This window comes from Ovis aries, chromosome 3, assembly GCF_016772045.2.
Source record: "Ovis aries strain OAR_USU_Benz2616 breed Rambouillet chromosome 3, ARS-UI_Ramb_v3.0, whole genome shotgun sequence".
Lineage (NCBI taxonomy): Eukaryota > Metazoa > Chordata > Mammalia > Artiodactyla > Bovidae > Ovis > Ovis aries.
Window position 1 is genome coordinate 199,107,959 of NC_056056.1, and position 23,213 is coordinate 199,131,171.

A 23,213-nucleotide genomic window follows, 5' to 3' on the forward strand; every position below is an offset into this window, starting at 1 on the left:
GCTCACTTTCAAAATGGTTGGATGGCATCACTGACTCGATGGACAGGAGTTTGAGCAAACTTCGAGAGATAGTGAAGGACAGGAAAGCCTGGTGTGCTACAGTTCATGAGACCAAAAAGATTCAGACATGACTTAGCAATTGAACAACTTTCAAACTGTTCAGAAAAAAACATTGAGTGATGGAGCTAAAGCAAATATGGGGAAATGTTAACAAGTGGTAAATCTAGGTGAAACATATAAAAGTTCATGGTACTACTTTTCTGTAGCTTGAAACTTTTGAAAATATTTTGAGAAAGATAAAACCAAATGAAATTATCCTTTGAATTTTTTATTTCATATGCCCATCTCATCAATATTGAAATACAGGTTTAACATACACATACTTACTCTTTAAAGATTCAAAATATGAAATGTTGAACAAATGTTACAAATTATAATCAAAATTTACAACAAAGTATTTTATGAATAAGACAAAGGAATTAAAAATTATGTTAAATGTCCTGTATAAATACAAAACAAGAATAAAGGCAATCGGCGGTATTAATATGCAGACTGGGTTTTCTCTATCTTAATTTCTCTGCTCCCCTCCTGCTTAAAATCATGAAAGGATTCATTACAAATTGGAAGTACAGAATTTTTAGAAAATCATTGGATGATGAGTTGTATGATTCTCTTTACAGGTACAGCTTACTCTTCAGCAATCTGTAAGCCATTGAAAGTGTAACTCCATAGCCAATGAAAAAAGCCAAAGCGCGATTTGGCTGGGGAAGGGGTGTCAAATACGCAATCGTGTGGTAGATTCGTGCTCCGACAAAGAGTCTGAAGTGCAGGATAGCTGTAGAGAGGTCTGGACCACTCAAGGAATACAGAAGGCCAATACCAAGAAATGGCACGATGTTTTCAAGGTCATTCAAGTGGGCTCTGTGGGAAAAAAGATGACTTGTAAAACCCTAATTTCAAAATCAGCAGAAATACATCCACTTTTCCCTCTCTTCTGAAACTAAATAGAAGTGTTAATGGATCTTAAACATGGAGAGTAAGATTCATTTTATTTCTCTCAAATTCCCTTTAGAATGGCTCATTATTTTGTTTATTTTCAGTGTATCTCAATATATAAGAAAGAAGACTTTTTGCACTTCCAAGAATATCAAAAGTGCATCGACATAATAAAACTCCCATCATTTTTATACATATAAAATATTTTTTCTTCTGAGGTCTGTACAATAGCAGCAATTCAAGATTCCTCTTATAAAAATTCTTCTTCCCAAAAGCAGAAAATCCTCTGGGTTAGTATCTTTCTTAAGACTCCCCTCCTCACTTGTGCTACGATGCAAAATGGTCACTGATACCACCCTTGCCCATTCACTCAAGCCACTAGGTTACCAGAAATCAATTTACCAATCTTAATATCAAGAATTTCATTTTCTCCACATACTGATTACAGAATATATAACTAGCCTTTCAAACATGGGAAGAATATCAGCCAACCTATCCTAAAATTGCAAAAGGAATTAGTAGTGATGGGCAAAATATACACAAACATGATAGACAATAATAAAGGGAAAGTCATGCATTTAGATCTGAATTTCATACCACAGCTAGAAGAAAACAGAAAGCATGGCTTAGACACAACTTTTTCTCTGATTCATGGCACCTCTGGCTAGGATTGTGAACACAAGACATGTCAATTACTGACGAAATTTTTTTTAATAATATAAAATGTGTATTTATAAAAAATTATATTTTTATAAATATATTTATAAAGTGCTTAATTCTCAAATCTGGTAACCCTGTTCTAGTTTCCACAGTTAAAAACTGCTTAAGAAAAACTGCTAGACTATAAATTGAGATTTTGATAGAACTTGTAAGCTACTGATACATGTTTCAAAATGAAAGATAGAGACCTGGGTTCAATCCCTGGGTTGGGAAGATCCCCTGGAGAAGGGGAAGGCTACCCACTCCAGCATTCTGGCCTGGAGAATTCCATAGATTATGCAGTCCATGGAGTCACAAAGAGTCAATCTGACTGAGCGAATTTCACTTTCACTTTTTTCTTTTAGTCAAAAAAAAGTGTAATTACTAAATAATCTTTGCTCTAAGATCACCATTATCACCTCCTTTCCTTTCTCCTGTTTTCTGTAGATTATCTCTAAATTCTCCTGACAAACAGAATAACAACATAGAGGCATGCAGAAGGTAACAGTAACTTAGATATGTAATAATTCTGAAAGATTTAAATAAACAACCACATGTTCCTAAATAAAGCCAAGACAGAAAGGGTATGAGTGTTCTTATTCCCTCTGTCTCATGGAACAACCCAAAGGTTACTGAAAGCGAGGTGGGCAAGAAAGGGCAGAAACACTATTTTCTACTAAAGATGAGCTCACATCACCAGTTACATCAAGGGTATTTGTTTGGATCCTTTGAATTCTCCTGCTGGACCACAGATATTTCTTCACCTCCCATCTAGGCCATGTTACTCTTCTCCTTTACCACATTCTAAGAGGACAGACATTTTTAAAGTTGAGAAAGAGCCTACAATGATAGGACCATGTAGAAATATGTTTGCGCTCAGTTGCTCAGTTGTGTCCAACTCTTTGTGATCCCATGGACTGCAGCATGTCCATGGATCTTCTGTCCATGGGATTCTCCAGCCAAGAATACTGGAGTGGGTTGCCATTTCCTCCTCCAAGGGATCTTCCTGACCCAGGGATCGAACCTGTGTCTCTTATGTCTCCTGCACTGGCAGGCAGATTCTTTACCACTGCACTACCTGGGAAGCCCCAAGTCTATATTAAGCAATTGACAAATAGAATACAGTGTGAAAACAGAGAAGAAAGTCAAGGAAAATTAGGGGTAAAGAGCTCCAGCGGTGGGGGTTTGGGGGAAGAAATTCAAGGGCAGGCATTCCTTGGAACTTACTGGCCTCTCCATTTTTTTCTGGCCTCCCTCTATCTCTTTAATTCAGTGCTTCTTCCTTGTCCTCAACCCTCAAAATGTTCTAGTAAGGCCAGTTTTCAACGGAGCCTCACACTGTTAATTTATGCCATCTTACATGCTCTTCTTTTTTTATTTTTATTTTTTAACTTTTTATTTTATATCTGAGTATAGCCGATTTACAATGTTGTAATAGTTTCAGGTGGACAGCAAAGGGACTCAGCCATACATATACGTGTATTCATTCTCCCCCAAACTCCCCTCCCATCCAGGCTGCCACATAATATTGAGCAGAGTTCCCTGTGCTCTACAGCAGATCCTTGCTGGTTATCCTTTCTAAATATAACAGTGCGTATACTCTTCCTTTTAGACCCCACTGCAGACACACCCTCTCCCAGTGAGCATCTGCTGTAGTTCAGCCTCACCTTTCCACTGTAACCCTTTCTCTACTCAAACAACAGAAAGCATCCTAAAGGGGAAGTTTCCTTCATTTCTGTGTCATTCCTAGATGGCTACCAAAATCTAGTAGCAGATGGACATCCATCTTGAAGAGCACTTTCTGGTGCTGCTGCTGCTAAGTCGCTTCAGTCTTGTCCGACTCTGTGCGACCCCATAGATGGCAGCCCACCAGGCTCCCCCGTCTCTGGGATTCTCCAGGCAAGAACACTGGAGTGGGTTGCCATTTCCTTCTCCAATGCATGAAAGGGAAAAGTGAAAGTGAAAGTGAATTCGTGTCCAACTCTTAGTGACCCCATGGACTGCAGCCTACCAGGCTCCTCTGTCCATGGGATTTTCCAGGCAAAAGTACTGGAGTAGGGCACTTTCTACCAGGGTCTATTACTTCCTCTCCATCATCCCATGTTCCCATGTCCTTTCCCTTTTGGGCAGATGCCCCTTGGTGCAAGCTTGTTCTGGACTGACCTTAACTCCAGCCCTGCTCTGTGCTCAAGATGCTTCAATCAGATCAGAACCACTCGGATCTCAGCATCGCCCTGACCTAAACCAGAGTTGCTATACGTCACTGAGAACTGTCTGGGGGTGGCCAACCACAAAAGGAGCTTCACACCAGACCAGCTGACTCCTTTCTCTTACCCAAAGCTCTTTATGCTCACCATGTAGCAGTGTGTTCAAGTTCCTGCAAAGAAATTTTTCCAAACTGCCATGTTCTCTCTTCTCCTTTTTTCCTTCCAAATCCTAACATTCTTCAACTTCTTCCCTTATGAAATATTCCCAAAACCCTAGGAAGTTATACTTGTATCCTACTACTGAACATCTAGTGAGAGATAGCTTTATATCATTCTTTAAGTACTACATGCACGCTAGTCTGCTTTTCAGTGGGAAAGTTATACACCCCTCAAGGGCAGGAAGTCAGTCTTCAAGCCATTTTACAGCATTCCAATAAAAGGAGTGACAGTCAGACACACAGTAATCTCTCAATAAATGCTTCATTCATGCATTGCGGCCAGAAAGGAATCATCTAGCTTTAAGTTTAATCCCATCCTCCACTTCCTTGAAGAATTCCCAGTGAGTGTCAACTGGACCCCACTGAAGAGTCTCAATAAAGAGGTAGTTTCTATTGAGAGACAGAAGTAGGGGCTGAGAAGGGAGAGTGGAAGGCATCTAAAATCCCACATAAAATTTCGTTGAAGGTAGCTTATTCTAAATATCTAAGTATTAAAACCTTTTTTTTTCTCTTTTAACTGTTTCACCTTATTTCTTCAGCTGTCCTGGTTACCTTACAACTTTATCTTGTTGTAAGGAATGTACATGGGATTTCCCCAGTAGCTCAGTGGTAAAGAATTCGAATGTCAACGCAGGAGATGCAAAAGACGTGGGTTTGACCCCTGGGTCAGGAAGATCCCAGGAGCAGAAAATGGCAACCCACTCCAGTATTCTTGCCTGGAAAAACTCATGGACAGAGGACTCTGATAGGCTGCAGCCCATGGGGTTGCAAAGAGTTGGACATGACTGAGCAACTAAGTGTGTGCATGTATGTGCGCGTGTGCGCACACACACACAGGGAATGTATATAGTCTTGCATTCTTTCTAGAACAATGTGGGATAGGATTAAATAAATGCATAATGTAAAAGGCTTTCTAATCATCATTGATTTCCATATGCCCAGAATATAAATAACTTACTTTAGGCTACTTATCTTGACATTTCAACACATACTACTTTATATTTTTAATTAAAGTTTCTATATGTGTAGTGTATATTTTCTCAATATTGTATGCCTAAGAGCGTAACTTTCACATCTTTTGTAGCCAAATTCAGTCCCTGTCACCAAAATATGCTCTTAAAAACAACTTGATAATTACAAGTAGAAATAATGAAAAAGAAAAATTCTAGGTTAAAAATGGAGAGGGGAGATTGTGGGAACTTTTATTCTGAAAAGTATCTCCAAAAGTGATTTAGTAAATCACTTTGTTAACAGAACTGATCTGATCTCAAAAAATACACCTGGAACCTAGAAGCTTCTCTTTCCCGGAGATTCTTTCTTGCCACATTGAAAAGCCAGTGTCTGATCACCAGGGGGCGCTGTACACACAGTCCCTGCACCTCCTCAAGGACACACTCCTTTCACAACTAAAGGCAATTGTTCTCACTAAATTTTATTTGTTGTTCACAATCTGATGAGAAGATCAGCTTAGATAATGGCTTTCTCCTTTAGAAATACCATCCCATGGGTAAGGAGAGACAGAAGTAGGGGCTGAGAAGGGAGAGTGGAAGGCATCTAAAATCCCCAAATAAAATCTCTTTGGCTAAGCTTTCATGGGCATACCGTGGTCCATGGAGCCACAAAGTCAGACACAACTTAGCCACTGTACAACCTGAACAACAACAACATGAGTGTAAAGAGAGAAGTTCAGGAGTCCCCTACGTCACCATCTTGACTGACCTCCCCACTGAAAAATTTTTTCTATTGAGATTCTATTGCCAATCCACTTTTCTAACATGTGAAACACTGAAGTTATGTACCATCTTCATTTAGTATTTTCTAATGCATATCTACACTGTGGTATAATTCTAGATACATTTCACAGGATAAGCAAAATTATATAAAATTAAAGAAGCAGTAAGGAGTTTTCACAGTCATACTTAAACATTTAGATATTTAGTTTTCTGATGAATAGTTAAGATAGGAAACACCATGAATATATTTGACTACACTTCTAAAATGTGGTGAGTGTAAATAGATAATGAAATGGAGACTGAAAAAAAATTTTACTTCTCTAATTCAGGTATCAGCTGCAGCATCTAATCCCTTTAGAATCAAGATCATAGTTGCCTTATCACTTTTGATTTTCTGGAAAGTCTGAAGCCCCTCCAAAGATTTCTACAGATTCTCTTATGGTATATAGTCTCAAGATTAACTTAGTCTTTAATCCTGCATTTGTGCACATCTTCATATTCTTCGTTTTGATATAAACTTGGCTCTTTCTTCAACTTACTCAATAAATCAGTTAGAAAATGTGGATTAAGATTTGTTGTTGTTGTTGTTTAGTCATTAAGTCATTTGCATGCATTAAAAGCTAAGCTGTTATCAACTTAAAATAGACTATTATTAATATAAAACAAGATGTTTTACATAAGACTCAGGGTAACCACCAAGTAAAAACTCATAGTAGATATACAAAAGATAAAAGGAAAGCAATCAAAGCTTACCCTTAGAGAAAAATCACCAAATCACAATGAAAGAGAAAGGAACAAAGGAATTCCAAAACAACTAAGAAAAAAATTAACAAAATGGCAATAAGTACAAGACGTGAAGTGAAAGTGTTAGTCACTCAGTCACGTGTGACTCTTTGTGACCCCACGGACTGTAGCCCGCCAGGCCCCTCTGTCCATGGAATTCTGCAGGCAAGAACACTGGAGTGGGTAGCCATTCTCTTCTCCAGGGGATCTTCCCAACTTAGGGATCAAACTCAGGACCCCTGCACTGCATGCAGATTCTTTACCGTCTGGGCCACCAGGGAAGCATCAGAAATTACTTTAAATCAAAATGGGCTAACTTCTCCAATCAAACAAGAATGAGTGAACAGATAAAAATAAGACCTAACAACATGCTGCCTATGAAGACTTAAGGTCATACATAGACACAAGGTGAAGGTGTAGAAAAAGATATTCCATGCAAATGGAAGCCAAAAGAAAGCTGAAAAAGCTATACTTATATCAAAACAAACTGTAACAAGGGACAAAAAAAGTTCATTACATAATGATAAAGGGGATCAAGGCATCAAGAGGACATAACATTGGTAAATATATATGCACCCAACATAGGAAACTTTAATATATAAAGCAAACAGTAACAGATCTGAAGGAGAAATAACGATACCATAATTATAGAGGACTTCAAGATCTCATTTTCAACAATGGATAGAGCATCTAGAAAGACCACTTAGCTCAGATGGACCTAAAAGACATTTACAGAACTTTACATCCAACAGCAACAGAATATACATTCTTCCCAGGCACAAATGGAACATTCTCCAAGACAGATCATATCTTAAGCCAAAAAGCAAGTCTTAATAAATTTAAGAAGTGCAAAATCAAGCATTTATTCCAACCACAACAATATGAAACTAGAAATCAATTATGAAAAGAAAATTGGAAAATTCATAAACAGGTCAAAGAAAAAACTCAAGAGAAATCAATAATATCTTGAGACAGATAAAGATAGAAACAGAACATACCAAACTCATGGGGACTCAGCAAAGGCAATCTAAGAAGGAAGTTTATAGTGATAAACGCCCACATTTAAGAAAAAAAATCTCAAATGAACAACCTAACCTGATGTATCAAGAAAGTAAAAAAAGAGAAGCAAACTAAGCCCAAAATTAGTAAAGGAAAGAAATAACAAAGATCAGAATAGACATAAATGAAATAGAAACTAAAAATACAATAGAAAAAAATCAATGAAACTAAGAGCTGATTTTTTGGAATGATAAAATAGACTGACTTTACTGCTGTTGCTGTTTAGTCACTGACTTATACCTGACTCTTTGAGTCCCCATGGACTGTAGCCCACCAGGCTCCTCTGTCCATGGGATCTCCGAGGGAAGAATACTGGAGTGGATTGCCATTTCCTTCTCCAGGGTATCTTCCTGACCCAGGGATTGAACGCGTCTCCTGCTTGGCAAATGGATTCTTTTCCACTGAGTCACCTGGGGAAGACGAACTTTAAAATAGCACCAAAAAGAATAAAATGCTTAGGAATAAACTTAACCAGAGAGGAAAGATCTATATACTGAAAACCATAAGATACTGATGAAAGAAATGAAGAAATACAAATAAATGGAAAGATATTCTCTCCTCATGGACTGGAAAAATTAATGTTAACACTGTTAAAATGTCCACACAACCCAGAGTAATGTACTCCCTCTCAAAATCCCAATGGCATTTTTTGAGAATTTTTTTTAAGTCCCCAAATTTGTGTGAAACCACAAATGACCCTGAATATCCAAGGGATCTTGAGCAATAAAAACAAAGCTGGAGACTTCATACTTCCTGATTTCAAACTACATTACAAAGCTATAGAAATCAAGTCAGTATTTTTTTGGCATAAAAGCAGACTCACAGATCAATGGAACAGAATAGAGAACCCAGAAATAAACTCATGCATGTATACTCAATTTTTTACACAGAAGCCAAGAATACACAGTAGGAAAGGGCAGCCTCTGCAGTAAATTGTGTCAGGAAAACTAGATTTCCACATGCAAAAGAAACTGAACCCTATCTTATACCGTACACAAAAATCAACTCAAAATGAATTAAAGACTTGAATATAAGACCTGAAACCATAAAATTTCTAGAGGGAATATAAAGGTTGTAAGCTCTTTGACACTAGTCTTGGCAATGATATCTTTGGATTTGACACCAAAAGCAAAAAAAAAAAAAAAAAGCAAAAATAAACAAGTGGGACTACATCATATCAAAAAGTTCCTGCCCAGCATAAGAAGCCATCAACAAAATTGAAAGGCAAGTTATGGAGTGGGAAAAAATTTTGCAAACCTCATATCTGATAAGCAGTTAATATTAAAAATATATAAGGATCTCACAATTTCATAGCCCCAAATTAATAGATAAACAAATAAAATAATCCAATTGAAAAAGGGAGACCCAAATAGCCATTTTTCTAAAGAAGACATCTAAATGGACAAGAGGTAATGAAAAGGTACTCACCATCACCAATCAGCTGGGTAAATGCAAATCAAAACTAAAATGAGTTATTACATTACACCTATTAGGATGGCTACTGTGGAAAAGACAAGAGGTAGCAAATACTTGCCAGAATATGGAGAAAAGAGAACTCTTTACATTGCTGCCAGGAATATAAACCGGTACAGCCACTATGGAGAACAGTTTGGAAGGTCCTCCATGGTGGTTCAGATGTTAAAAGAATCTGCCTGCAATGTGGGAGCCTTGCATTCCACCCCTGGGTTGGGAAGATACCTGGAGGAGAGCATGGGAGCCCACTCCAGTATTCTTGACTAGAGAATCCCCATGGACAGAGGTGCCTCGTGGGCTACAGTCCATGGCATCACAATGAGTTGGACACAACTGAGCAACTAAGCACAGCAGAGCATAGCACAGAACTTACCTACCATTATTCCAAAAAGATTAAACTATTATTCAGTCTTTAAAATAAAAAAAAGGAAGTCTTGTCATTTGAATGAACCTGGAGGACATTATGGTGAATGAAATAACTAAGACAGAGAAAGACAAACATTGTAAGGTATCATTTATAAATGGAATCTACCGAAAGGAAAAAAAGCTGAACTCATAAGAACAGAAAGTAGTCATTGCCAGGGGATAGGGGTTGGGGGAAATCTGAAGAGGTTGATAAAATAGTACTAACTGTCAGTTATAAGATGAACAAGGTCTGAGATCTAAAGGATAACACACTGACTACAGCAGATAACACTGTATTGTGTAACTGTGTAACTGAAAGCTGGGGCTTCCCGGGCGGCACTGTGGTAAAGAAACGGCCTGCCAATGCAGGAGCTGCGAGCGATGGGAGTGTAATACCTGGGTCGGGAAGATCCCATGGAGTAGGAAATGGCAACCCCAGTATTCTTGACTGGAAAATTCCATGGACAGAGGAGGCTGGCGCGTTAAGAGTCCAGGGGCCACAAAAGAGTCAGATATTACTGAGCAGCTGAACACATGGCACATGTAACTGAAAGTCGCTATGAGAGTAGAATTTAAATGTTCCCACCAAAGAAGAGGGGAGGAGAGATGAAATCTGAGAGGTGATGGATGTGTTAATTAATGAAATTCATTAATTAATGTCAACTAATTCAATGGAAGGACTCCTTAGAAACATATATGTGTATTAAATGACATTGTACGCTGCAAATTGTACACTTACAATTTTGTCAATTAAGCTTCAGTAAAGATGAAAGAAAAAGTTTGTAATTTACATCACTTTATGACAAGGATTAAGAAATATACCTTCAGAACTAGAATTGAATGTGCTTTTAAAATAAGTTTATTAATGGTATCATTAGGAAGCTGGGTAGACGGTATCTTGGCCTATTGCTTTTCATTGTTTACTGAATTCTCTGTACATTAAATATAATATCTACAAAGGAGGGAAAGAGAGAGAAGATAGGTAGAGATTTCTCAAGTTCATACTTTTCATTTTATGCAAAAAATACCTAGTTCTTCAACCTTTTACCCAAGCTGACAGTCTCACCTCTGGAGAAAGAAGACAAAAACTGTAAGAATCTACCATCCTCATTTCACCTCTTACCTGTCATTACTTTTGATAAATCCCTACACAGAACAAAGTCATTAACCCTAACAAAGTGCACAGAAAAGCTAACTTGGAAATACACGCAATCACAGTGATAGTTGGAGACTTCTAGATGGCTAATTTTCTATAATTATACAGAGTAGGTAGAATGATTGACTTTTCTTTTTCTTCAGACCCCAACATCCTCACTTGACTCTGAGACCAACATCCTGTGATCAAGTGAGTCATTTCAGGAGACACTGGTTTACCTTCGAACACGCTCCACCCTGTCATCTGTCCGAAGATACTTCTTGGCGTTTTCTCCTTTGCCAAAGCCTGCGCAGTCTTCTGGATTAGCGAAAACCTATTCCAAATACCGAGGAAAAAAAAATTTTTAAATACCAAATAACATGGGGGGGTACTCTACCTGATATTCATATTATATCAGAAGAAATACAGGCATCCAAGTTGGTCATTTGGTCATCATGAAAAAAAAATTTGGGAGCTATAGATCAAACCTAGGGGTAGGAGAAAGAATGTGGATTCTCAGGTAGCTTAGTGATAAAGAATTTGCCTGCCAACATAAGAGAAACAGAAAATGCAGGTTTGATCCCTGGGTCCAGAAGATCCCCTGGGGTAGGAAATGGCAACCCACTCCAGAATTCTTGCCTGGGAAATCCCATGGACAGAGGAGCCTGGCGGGCTACAGCCCATAAGGCAGCAAAGAGTTGGACACAACTGAGCACATACACACAGGAGAAAGCAATTTTTCTTCTTAAAACCTGAATTTTTAATAACAGTGTAAAAAGATTTTTAAAGAGAAGCATAAATAAGAACTTTATAAACCAATATATAAAAACAGTGAAAAGGCAGCAAAATCAGAAAAAAGCATAATTCTGAGTCCTCATTAAAATAATAAAAAGTTATTATTATGGTGAACTGGCATTTTTTAATAGTAATGTTGATGCACTTCTCCTGAAGAACATTATTTCCAACTGATTGGCTCATACGAAAGTCATAAGTTTATTTGCCAAAGATACCAGAGGAACAGGCATGCAGCATGAAAGAGTGGGGGCAGGAAAAGTGCTTTGTACTTTGTTAGGATATGTGTTAACTAAAACTTCAGGTTGAACAATCCAGTGAAATATAAGAAGTTGAACTGTATTCCTATAAACACTAAGCACATATTCCAGGGCATATTTTCACATAGTCCTTCCTGTCATTATTATGCTCTTTGAAATGATTTCCCCATTCCCTGAAACTTGAAACATGTATTTAAAAATACTTATGTTCCACTATTTAATGATTTATAATAAAGAAAAACATGAACTATAAAATTAGCCTTAATTTAAGTGGAGAAACTTCATAAATATGATAGTATTTTTCTTAATATGACATGAGCATTTATTTCAGATAAAGATGTTGAGGAGAACTGATCAGCTCCTGAGGGCAGATCTGTCTGTCTGGTTCTGAAATAAATGTATGGCACATACTGGATGTTCAATAAAGAGATTTTGAATAAGCAAATAATGTATTACAACGCAAAGTGCTTGCAATAGGAGTTTAAGCCAATCTGAATTTGAATCTCAGCCTCAGCCTTGGTTGGTGTGTAATCTTGGGAAAGCTACTGAACCGCTCTGATTTTGATTTCCTCATCCATAAAATGGGAAGAGTAATGCTCATCTCACAGGATAATGCTAATAATTATGTAAAATGTTTCCATGACCTGACACACAAACAGAGTGTCACAGTGCCTGGCACAGATCACTGGCACTTCACAAATTTGAATTCCCTTCCCCTTTTCTTCTAAGCCCCTTGGGCTTCCCTCGTGGTTTCGACGGTAAAGTGTCTGCCTGCAATGAGACCTGGGTTCGATCCCAGAGTTGGAAAGATCCCCTGGAGAAGGAAATAGCAACCCACTCCAGTACGCTTGCCTGGAAAATCCCATGGACGGAGGAGCCTGGTAGGCTACAGTCCATGGGGTCGCAGAGAGTTGGACACGACTGCGCAACTTCACTTTCACTTTCTTCTAAGACAAGCAACATTTCTGCTATCCTTGATGCCACAGTATTTCTAGAAGATAGTGAGGATCTGGTGGTTGCTTGTTTAGTCTCTCAGCTGTGTCTGACTCTTTTGTAACCCCATGTACCATGTCCACCAGGCTCCTCTGTCCATGGGATTTCCCAGGCAAGAATACTGGAGTGGGTTGCCATTTCCTGCTCCACGGGATCTTCCTGACTCAGGGATCAAATCCCTCATTTCTTGCGTCTCCTGCACTGGCAGGTGGATTCTTTACCACTGAGTTAAGACCTGGTAGTAGCAGCCACTTTATAGCCAGAGGCTCAAACACCTTGCCCTGTTAGAGGTTTACCCATGTGGATATGTGTCCCATTAAAATGCAAATATCATTGGGAAGGAATGATACCTCAAGACAGTAATAAGAAAATACCTTAGGGAGGCCTATGACTTCTAAATAAAAGTAAGGCTCTGGAGGACAGAAACTGGGACCGGGACCAAGAGAGAGAAATATTTACAGAAAGAAGCTGGTGAACAGGCCCAGGAGTCACATCAGTAAAAATCATCTAACTGTGTAGCTTTGCTTTTCCCTTGTCACTGTTGTCACAAAACCAACTTGCTTACAGGTTGCCTGCTCAGTCACTCAGTCATGTCCGACTTTTTTGCAATCCCATGGACTGGAGCCTGCCAGGTTCTTCCGTCCATGGGATTCTGTAGGCTAGAATACTGGAGTGGGTTGCTATTTTCTCCTCCAGTGATCTTCCCAGACCAGGGACTGAATCCATGTCTCTTGCATCTCCTGCACTGCAGGCGGATTCTTTTCTACTGAGCCATCAAGAAGCCCTTCCTCTGTATATGGGTTATGTGTTTCAAAACTTTCTACCACTTTCTCCAAGCCTCCATTTGAAAAAAAAAAAAAATTGTTATAATGCTGGGTAGAAATACTATTCACTTAAGAAATCATAACCACCCAAAATTCAAATGCCTTGCCCCAATAATAGAGACTCTATTGATAACAATAAGAACTTAATTCTGTGCCCTAAGGTATATCCCTGATCTGTAATAGAGCTGAAAACATCAATTCACTGTCTAGAAAGTGACTATTTTCTAAGCTCTAGTTAGCAAAATCAACTTCAAAATCGCAAAGTTTCCTTGAAGAATCTGATACTTCAGAAATCTCATATGCTAACTGAACAATAAAAATAAACAAACAAAAAACCATTTAACTACCTATTCTGTAAATATATCAGAACCACCTGAACCAAATGACTGCATATTCATTTACAGTATAAAACAATATGCCATTGGGTTTCACAAAAAAAAAAAAAAATTAGATAATTGCTTTCCAGAATCCCAACTGTTAAAATACTGCCTCCCATGTCTTACCTTTCTTGTCAGTCTATAGAAGGCAGTTGCAATGCTCATAAACATCATTTTTGAAAGCACAATCGTCGTGTAAGAGGCAAAGGCCATGAATACTTCATTCTCCATTAGCTTCGAAAGGTTGACCATTTTTTTTGACTTTGGTCTGGAATGTTAAAAAAGATTCTAGATAAAATAGGAAAAAACAGACATAAATACCCCCCAATAACTTGACGGTCACTTGGTGTCCTTATTCTACAGTATGAACCATATTGTTCTTGAAGATATTTTGGGTTATTTGAAGAAGAAATAACCATTTGGATTTTTTTTAATGACTAGTATCATGTTTTTTTCTCGTTCTTTTTTCTATTTTAATCATTTATTTAAGTTACTCTTTTTATGTAAGTCAAGAAATACATGTAATAGTCTTTGCTCTTATCCATGGTTTTCTTTTTTTTTTTAAATTTGTTATTAGAGTATAGCTGCTTTACAACATTGTATTGATTTCTGCTGCTCCTGCTGCTAAGGCACTTCAGTCGTGTCCGACTCTGCAACCCCATAGACAGCAGCCCACCAGGCTCCCCCGTCCCTGGGATTCTCCAGGCGAGAACACTGGAGTGGGTTGCCATTGCCTTCTCTGGTATTAATTTCTAGTGTACAGCAAAGTGAATCAGCTATACCTATTCATATAGCCACTCTTTTTTGGATTTCCTTCCCACTTAGGTCACAACTAAGCACTAAATAGAGTTCCCTGTGCTATAGAGTAGGCTCTCATTCATTAGTTGTCTATTTTATACATCGTATCAATAGTGTATATATGTCAATCCTAATCTCCCAATTCATCTCACCCCCATCCCTGGTTTTTTCTGGTTCTATATATCATTAAGCTTGAACATACCAAACAAGCACTGTGTGAAAATGAAAATATAGGGGTTATCATAAGCAAATATACATAGGTAAACTTCGCTAAAGCTAGAATAAAATCATATTTTGCATCAAGATGAGCCACAAATTGGACACAAACCAGAATCCATGAATCTCTTTCAAAACATCAAACTATGTACATAGTAGTACCGTTAATGTTTGAGTAGAAATACCTAAGTCCTAATACACGCCCTTCTTGATAAATCCAGTTCACAACCTTTTGTCATTTCAGTGGTAATCAAGATCTCAGACTCCAGGATTTGAATTCCAGTCACATCATTTGGTTATTGTCTTTGATTGAGAGATTTAGCCTCTGTGAAACTGGATTTCTTCGTTGGTAAGATAGGAATAGTTGTTGTTCAGTTACTAAGCCGTGTCCAACTCTGCAACCCCATGGACTACAGCATGCCAGGCTTCCCAGTCCTTCACCATCCCTGGGAGTTTGCTCAAACTCAGGTATATTGCATCGGTGATGCTATCCAACCATCTCATCCTCTGTTGCCCCCATTTTCCTCCTGCCCTCAGTCTTTCTCAGCATCAGGGTCTTTTCCAATGAGTCGGCATCTCCCAACTTAGTGGGTTATTGTCAGGATTTAAGTGAGATAGCATGACCTAGCACAGTGCCAGGTCCATGAAAACCCTCAATAAAGCTTATTATCTCCTTATCATGATCATCACTATCACCATGACCAGTGTCCTCATTCACACCAACACAAGTGAAGAGGGTGAAACAGGATAATGGAAACATAAAATAAAAGGCTTGCAAACGTGGGGGGAGAAATAGGCATTTATGATACTTTCGTAGAAGGGACGTGGGGAGGAGGATTAGCTTTACAAAACTCTTCAGGTCACTTCTCATTCTATATTTATGCCCATCGAAAAGCTGTCAAGAGTAAATGGAATGTAACTCCTTGAATCTAGAGTTGGAAGAGTAACTGGAGAAGTGCTGAGGAGGAGGAAGAAGAGGGACACAAATGATACTCAAATCCGAGTGGGTAAGAATTTAGGAAAAAGCTGAAAGTCCGCCCTATCCGACATTCTTTTTAACCTCCTCTGTTCTATCATCAGCCCCACTACCTACACCTTCTCTTTCTTCCACATAAACACACATCTTTTATCATGAGTGTATGTGTGCATGCATGCTAAGTCGCTTCAGTCATGTCCAATTCTCTGCAATCCTATGGACTATAGCCCGCCAGGCTCCACTGTTCATGGGATTCTCCAGGCAAGAATACTGCAGTGGGATGTTGTGCCCTTCTCCAGGGGATCTTCCCGACCCAGGGATCAAACCTGCATCTCTTACGTCTCCTGCATTGGCAGTTGGGTTCTTTGCTATGAGTGCCACCTGAGAAGCCCATCTTTTCTCATACCCAAGCGTAAACACCATTTTACTGGCTTAGCATGGAGTGTTGTCTCTTGTAGACATATCTGTTCCTGCCTTCAAAACTCAACCCCTGCATGCAACCTATTTAGAGCGATTATTCTAATCATTTTATCCATCTACCAATAATCTATAAACCTATATATCTTCCCAGACTCTGCTACTGGTCATCCAGTTGTCTGTATGTTACTGTTGAATGTGACATGTCTATATATATATAGTACATATATATTTAATTTTATAAGACTTGGCTATATTACACCATGTACTTTATGTGCATTACCTTACATAATTTCTATAAGACTATAATCCTCATGAGTATATCTATTCGACAGATGAAAAAAATGGAAATTAGAGATAATGAGCAGCCACACTGGGAGAGGAACCCAAGTCTCTGATCTCACATCTCATATACCAACTACACTGCACTGTCTGCTTCCAGAGACTGCAAACTGCTTAATTCTGATTCAACGAACATTGGGTGAAGCCTACCCTGCACCTAGCCTACACCTGCACCAGTGCCAGCACCCATTTTACCAGTTATCTTCCTTCTTCTTCCAATTATGCTCCAAGGTAAGTATTAGTCACATTTTGGAAATAAAAACCCAAAGCTTCCTAAGCAATCTCTGTTTTGAAAGGTAGGCTAAAAAAAAGGCTCCTTGGGTTCAGGCAAATAGAAATGCACAGTTAACCCTTAAACAACACAGATCTGAACCATGTGGATCTACTTATATTTGGATTTTTTTTTTTATACTAAATACCAGAGTGGTACACAATCAGTAGTCGGTTGAATCTGGAGATGCAGAGCCACGGATATAAAGGAACTGTGTATACGGAGGAGGTGACTGTAAGTTACATGTGGATTCTCACCTACCCAGAGGATAGGTCCCCAACCCCCGTGATATTCAAGGATCAGCTGCATCTAGCTTAAACACTCGCACACACACACAGTAGCAAATTAATCCACCTCCACAGGTCAGTAGTCTTAAAAGCAAGTATGATAGATTCTGCCAGCTAAAGACTGTCACTTGCCATCTGATTCTATGAGAATCTTTATCATGCCCTGAAAGGAGTTCAGAGTTTATCAGAAAGAAGTCACCCTGTGTTCTAGGAAAACTGGCAAAACTGGCTTTCAGATAGTTAGACATTTTCTGGGAGAAACTTTTTTTTTTTTTTTTAATTTTATGAGCCAGATTTCTTGCATCTTCTTATACCTAGAAAAGCACTAAAATCATTCATGGAGATACCTATTCCTCATAACCAGCAGCAACCTTCTACCAAGATCTGGGTTTGACTGCACATACCCCCTTTACCAAAATCATTTATATACTGACTTCCCCATCTACCTCTTTAGAGAAGTTCCTCAGCTTTAGAGAAGCTAGCGGAGGGGCTGTCTCCTGGGCTACAGTCCTCAGTAAGCCTCAACAAAAACTGAACTCATAGCTCTCACATTATGTTTTTTTCAGTCCACACTTCTCAGTGCAAGATAATATTATACTTCTAGTAACATTTTTAAAGATTTTTTTTTTTTTGATGTGGATTTCCCCCCCAACTGTTGCTGGGCCAAGAACCAGCTGTTAAAACACAGGTTCTGTTTTATGGAGCTTTTTTTTTTTTTGGCCACCAAGGCATATGAGATCTTAGTGCCCCACCCTCAACAGGGATCAAACCCACACCTGCCTACATGGGAAAGTCTCAACTTCTAGACGGCCAGGAAGCCTCCACCCCTTGCTTTTTGCAACATTTAATGTATCTACTATTGTTCTAGGATGGGGGTGGGGAGAAGTCACCAATAAACTGCATTCTTCTTCACAGTGCTGCTACAGCTAAATCACTTCAGTCTTGTCCGACCCTGTGTGACTTCATAGACGGCAGCCCACCAGGCTCCCCCATCCCTGGGATTCTCCAGGCAAGAACACTGGAGTGGGTTGCCATTTGCTTCTCCAATGCATGAAAGTGAAAAGTGAAAGTGAAGTCGCTTAGTCATGTCCGACCCTCAGTGACCCCATGGACTGCAGCCTTCCAGGCTCCTCTGTCCATGGGATTTTCCAGGTAAGAGTACTAAAGTGGGGTGCCATTGCCCTCTCCGACTTCACAGTGCACTTGGAGTAATTAGCTTAATAAGGAATCCCTAAATTCTATGCCTCTGGACAGACACAGCAGGGAGGTTAATTTAAAACAACAACAACAACAACTTAAGAAAAGTTTATCAAGTAGGAGGTGCTACTATCCAACCCTAGTTTTAAAAGTCAATAGGTTTTTGTAGGTCTTCACCAATGTTCTCAGAATGAAATGCATTTAGCAGTGAAAGCAAAGTTGAGAAGATGGTTTTCTCTCAGTAAACATGGGTATTGAAAGAGTAGAGAAAAGATGGAAGACTTTCAGACTGTTGCTGGGGAAAGAACACAAAATCTTGAGCAGTTGAGGACAAAGGTCAACGGCAGGATTTTTTTTTTTTTTTCTCTAAATGTGAACAATGCACAAAGTGTACTTCACGGAGAGAATTTCTCAATCACCAAGAATGAGGCTTAGCTCCTCCAGTCTGTGGTTTTGGGAGATGGCCAATACTGAGCTCCTGACACCGCACTCTGTGGGCCCATAAATCGCCTCTCAGGATGGATGTGGTCCACTCCCAGCACATCTGAGGGTGGGGTAAGCAGAGCTAAAGGTAAGACATTAAGAAACAGGAGTCGTTTATAGCATGAAATTAGGCGATGCTAATCTAGACTTTTTGTTTTCAAGATTTATTTGTTGATAAGCTGCCTTGAACTTGCATCATGCCATTGCACTGCACTCCAAAAAGAAGTTACTAGAAGCTTTGTTCAGGAAAGGCCATCAAGAGAGAGGAGAGCGGTAGAGCAGTAATAATCATTCAGAGGTTAAAGTGCTCAGTGATTTGAGTAGTCAAGGAATGCAGTAGAAATTATCTAAGAAAAGTAAGCAGAGCAAAACATGAATCTTGGTGATGAGTTACAGAAATTATTCCAGTGATGAATTCTATTTGGACAGTGTGTTGTCCCTTTCATTGTCCAACACTGGTTGGCATAATAGAGAATATATCTACCTCTCTCTCCGGAGAGGGGGACTCAGTCACCTAATGTGGAGGGGGTGCCTTTACAAAGGACAAAGACAGACTCCAAAACCAGACGTAGTGGGTCCAATTCCGCCATGTACTAGCTGTGATTAACGAATCTTCCCTGCAACATGAGGCTAATAAAACCTCCTACCTCACAAAACTCTTGGGAGCATTAAGTGAATAAAGCATAAAGTGGGGAGTCTGGGAAAAAGTGGAGGCATGCCTATGAGTGGCTGGGTCCCTTCGCTGTTTGCCTGGAACTGTCACAGCATTGTTAATTGGCTATGCCCCAGTACAAAATAAAAAGTTTGAAATAAAAAAATAAAAAGAAAAAAGAAAGGCAGTGGGGTCTGGTAAGTGCTAGGTAAGTATTTGGTGAATAAATAAGCTCTTACCTTGGCACTGTTCTAGGCATTGAGGATACAATTTCAGAGATTTCAAAGGCCATAGTATTATCTCTCTTGAGAACTCGGAGAAATTCAAGTAGTCAGAGCAAATAATATTTGTCTCTACCCTCAACATATAATGAAACTGAGACCCAGAGAGGTAGAATTAGTCATCTGACCCAAATTTACAGTGGAGGGCCCAAGACTGGAACCCAGTTTTCTCTAATATTGAACCTGTAGGCTATCCCCCATCAAGGAGAATTCTGGACTACCCTGGTCTTCTGGGAAATTCTGTCAAATCCCCTTCCTGTCTTATCCCCCTCCCCCTCCCCCCAGAATCCCACCCCAACTCCCTTATTGTCTATCACAGTTTAGTGACAGATACTACTAACTGAGAAACAGTCCTCTTCTCTTTATAGGCTCTTGGCCAAAAAGAGCAAAGTTCTCTTATTTATGGCGGCCTTTCTCCATCAATATTGTGCAACACACAGAAAATGTGAGCACACGTTCCCATGGTCATGACTCTGCAATTTCAGACCTTCTTAAAGCAACAGAACGCTGCCTGTGAGATAAAGAGAAAAGACAAGTCAGTGGTCTCCTCGCTGTTTGTGAGTTCTAGAATTTACTGAAAAGACTGACTGCAGACAGGGCCCCCTATGCTTCAGGGCCCAGGTGTTCGAGGTGGGGCGGGGGGAATGCTGCTGGGTTGTGCGGGGAGGGGGACTATGCTGAGGAAACTATGCTGACCTCCTTTTCTAGTCTCAGCATTTAAGAAACTCCACTCTCAAACAAACCCTCAGAAAAACCACCCTTGCCACAGAAAGTAATATTCAAATTTGGACCGATTTGCTATTTTTCAAGATGGCCAAAGATGGTCAACACACACAGGCCTCTTACTTTGGAAACCTCAGAAGACAGCAAAACTCAATACCAGACTAATTCCCAGAGAACATGAAAGGTGTGTCTTCTTTGGTATTCACAGCAGGCTAGGGCTCTCAGAACACTGGGCTGGCCTGGTTTAAAGCCTGTTAGCTGGGGGGCTGGACAAGTTGCCAAAGGCTATTCAATAATGTTTGATGACAGCCCACTTGGCACTTTCTTAGACAGTAAACAGCAGAGGGAAAAGGAGAAAATAAAAAGTGGTGTCAGGACTACCCAAAGGGCTTGTGACTATTTCAAAGAACGCTGCAGCAGGGAGATAGAATCTGCAGGCGTCCTGGCCCCCCACCGCCCAAGTCCAGCAATGGCAGTCACAGATGAGGCCTTCACTGCCAGAGAAGGGCTCCTCTCTCCTTTACTCCTTCCATAGGGCTTCCACCTCCAGACTGGGCTCCCCCCACCCACCGCCACAGTCAAGAACCTTCCCAAGGGGTTTGATCCTTAGCTTTCCAATCAACTGACTCCGCTACTGCTGCTGCTGCTGCTGCTGCTAAGTTGCTTCAGTCGTGTCCGATTCTGCAGTATCTAATTCATCAAATAGGATCTGATTCAGGTCATGCTGCACTTTGTTCATTATTACTATTATTTTTACCTTGCTGATGTTTCTCTGGCCTGTCACAGTGAACCAAGAAAAGCAAGTTCTATCTTTCAGGCGACGCAAAGGCCAGTTTGTCCTGGATCTCAGAAGTTCTGCAAGATTTTACCCCCTTAAACTGCAGTTTCTTAAACTGCAGTCATTCCTCGATTGCTGTTACATGAGCTCACGTTTTACTCCTCCAAAGCTCAACGGGCGCCCTTTCCAAGTGGATGCTCCCTTGGCTTGAGAATTTTAAGGGGGTAAATCATAACTTAAACATAAAAAGAATTATTCTCTCAAGTTTTATTCCTGGAGTTTGACAGTTTATCTACGGGGTTGGGTGGGAGGGTAAAGGAAGGAAACTCCCTTTTAAAAGTAATGGATTGAAAAGCAAACTTTTAGCAGTTACTCTGTGCAAACAAGTTTCAGGTAGGCAGAGATAACCCCAAGCCTGCACCTGCCACCCCGGACCCCTTCCCGCCGCCACCCTCTCTCTTCTTACCCTCTGCTTACACACTACTCGCGAGCAGGTGGTGTGAATCCGAGCAGGAGAAAGCTCACAAGCCAGTCCCAGAAGCGGGTCGCGCGGGAGCTGTGGGACTTTCAATGCGCGGGGCAGGCAGGACACAGAGGCCACGCCCCCTCTGGTTAATTTCCTCCGCTTTTGGCTCCGGGTCGCTGAAAGCACACGGGCCGACCTCGCCAAACCCCTCCCCTAACTCGCCTGATTTTTCTCTCCCGGAGTAACCTCCGCCCACCAGTTGCGCTTTCTGAACTCTTTTCCGCGCGGGCTGAAGCTCTCAACCCCAAAGGCCACTTGCCCGCTGCAGCGGCTGGGGACCTTTCAAGTTTATGTAGTTGCAAACAATTTTTAAAGGTCTCAGTGTTGAAACCACTGAAAGCTTTAGAGAAGGTTTAAATCTAGGGGGCGGGGCAAGGAAGGGACCTGATTAGAGGTCGCTGATACTTCTGTCGAACTTTGCTTTCCCTGCTTTGAAAGGCTGGCACTGACAACAATGTAACCTTTGGCGTAGATTACCTAAAAGTCTTCCAAATCAGTGATCCTGGACAATTTGCTTCCCCACTCTGAACAGAAAGGGTTGAGAGGAAGAAATTAAAATGGGTCAATTCTTATACAATTAGCTTAGTATAGCTTTTGTAAGGATTTAAGGGGAGTGTTTAAGAAAGGTGTAGTTATTCCAATACCAGTATCTAGGCTGCAAGGAGATCAGATCAGTCAATCCTAAAGCATATCACAGTCCTGAATATTCATTGGAAGGACTGATGCTAAAGCTGAAGCTGTAATACTTTGGCCACCTGATGTGAAGAGCCCACTCATTGGAAAAGACCCTGATGCTGGGAAAGATTGAGGGCAAGAGTAGAAGGGGACAACATACGGTGAGATGGCTGGATGTCATCACCGACTCAAAGGACATGAGTTTGAGCTAACTCCAGGAGAGAGTGGAGGACGGAAGAGCCTGTTGTGCTGCAGTCCATGGGGTTGCAGAGTCTGACACAACTTAGCGAGTGAATGACAACATCTCAAGCCTCCTTGTCCCACGACAGTATTTATGGATGTAACTTCAGTCAACTGCAAATTGGCACTTGCCATTGGCACTTATCATCTCTCTCTATAAGAATTAAATATGTGCTACTGCAGCTGCTGATTTTCAACACCTGCCGAGAAGAATTCAAAGTGGAGCAGAAATGAGGCACTCTGGCTGGATGTGGGGACAGGTCGAGGCAGGGCAGGAAGAACTGGCAGAACAGGTCTTCAGATATGTATTTTCAGGAGGCGATTTTATGAGCCCAATTCTTGTATCTTTTCATATCTAGAAAAACACGAAAATCCTTCATGATGACATCTGCTCCTT

At 40.2% G+C, this 23,213-nt stretch overlaps 1 protein-coding gene across 4 annotated transcripts; it reads right to left on the reverse strand.

Moving 5' to 3' along the window:
- Window positions 1–312: 312 nt before the first annotated feature.
- Window positions 313–21,935, reverse strand: MGST1 (microsomal glutathione S-transferase 1). Of its 4 annotated transcripts, none has more exons than XM_004006818.5 (4): window positions 21,853–21,935; window positions 14,081–14,222; window positions 10,948–11,042; window positions 313–921 (listed from the first exon to the last, which is right to left on the reverse strand). In XM_004006818.5, the coding sequence occupies exons 2-4, from the start codon at window positions 14,204–14,206 to the stop codon at window positions 675–677; spliced, it is 468 nt and encodes a 155-aa protein (XP_004006867.1). In that variant the 5' UTR covers window positions 14,207–14,222; window positions 21,853–21,935; the 3' UTR covers window positions 313–674. The 4 variants fall into 4 exon arrangements, with proteins under 4 accessions (XP_004006867.1, XP_027823638.1, XP_012030682.1 ...); XM_027967837.2 differs by having other exon boundaries at window positions 14,081–14,242; XM_012175292.3 differs by having other exon boundaries at window positions 21,842–21,935.
- Between the last annotated feature and the right edge of the window lie 1,278 nt (window positions 21,936–23,213).

Excerpts from the sequence above, each read along its gene's own strand:
- MGST1 (XM_004006818.5), bottom strand. The coding sequence starts at position 14,206 with ATGGTCAACCTTTCGAAGCTAATGGAGAATGAAGTATTCATGGCCTTT. Across the intron at positions 11,043-14,080 it reads TCTATAGACTGACAAGAAAG|GTTTTCGCTAATCCAGAAGA; the intron begins GTAAGACATGGG and ends TATTTGGAATAG. Across the intron at positions 922-10,947 it reads AGGGTGGAGCGTGTTCGAAG|AGCCCACTTGAATGACCTTG; the intron begins GTAAACCAGTGT and ends TTTTTCCCACAG.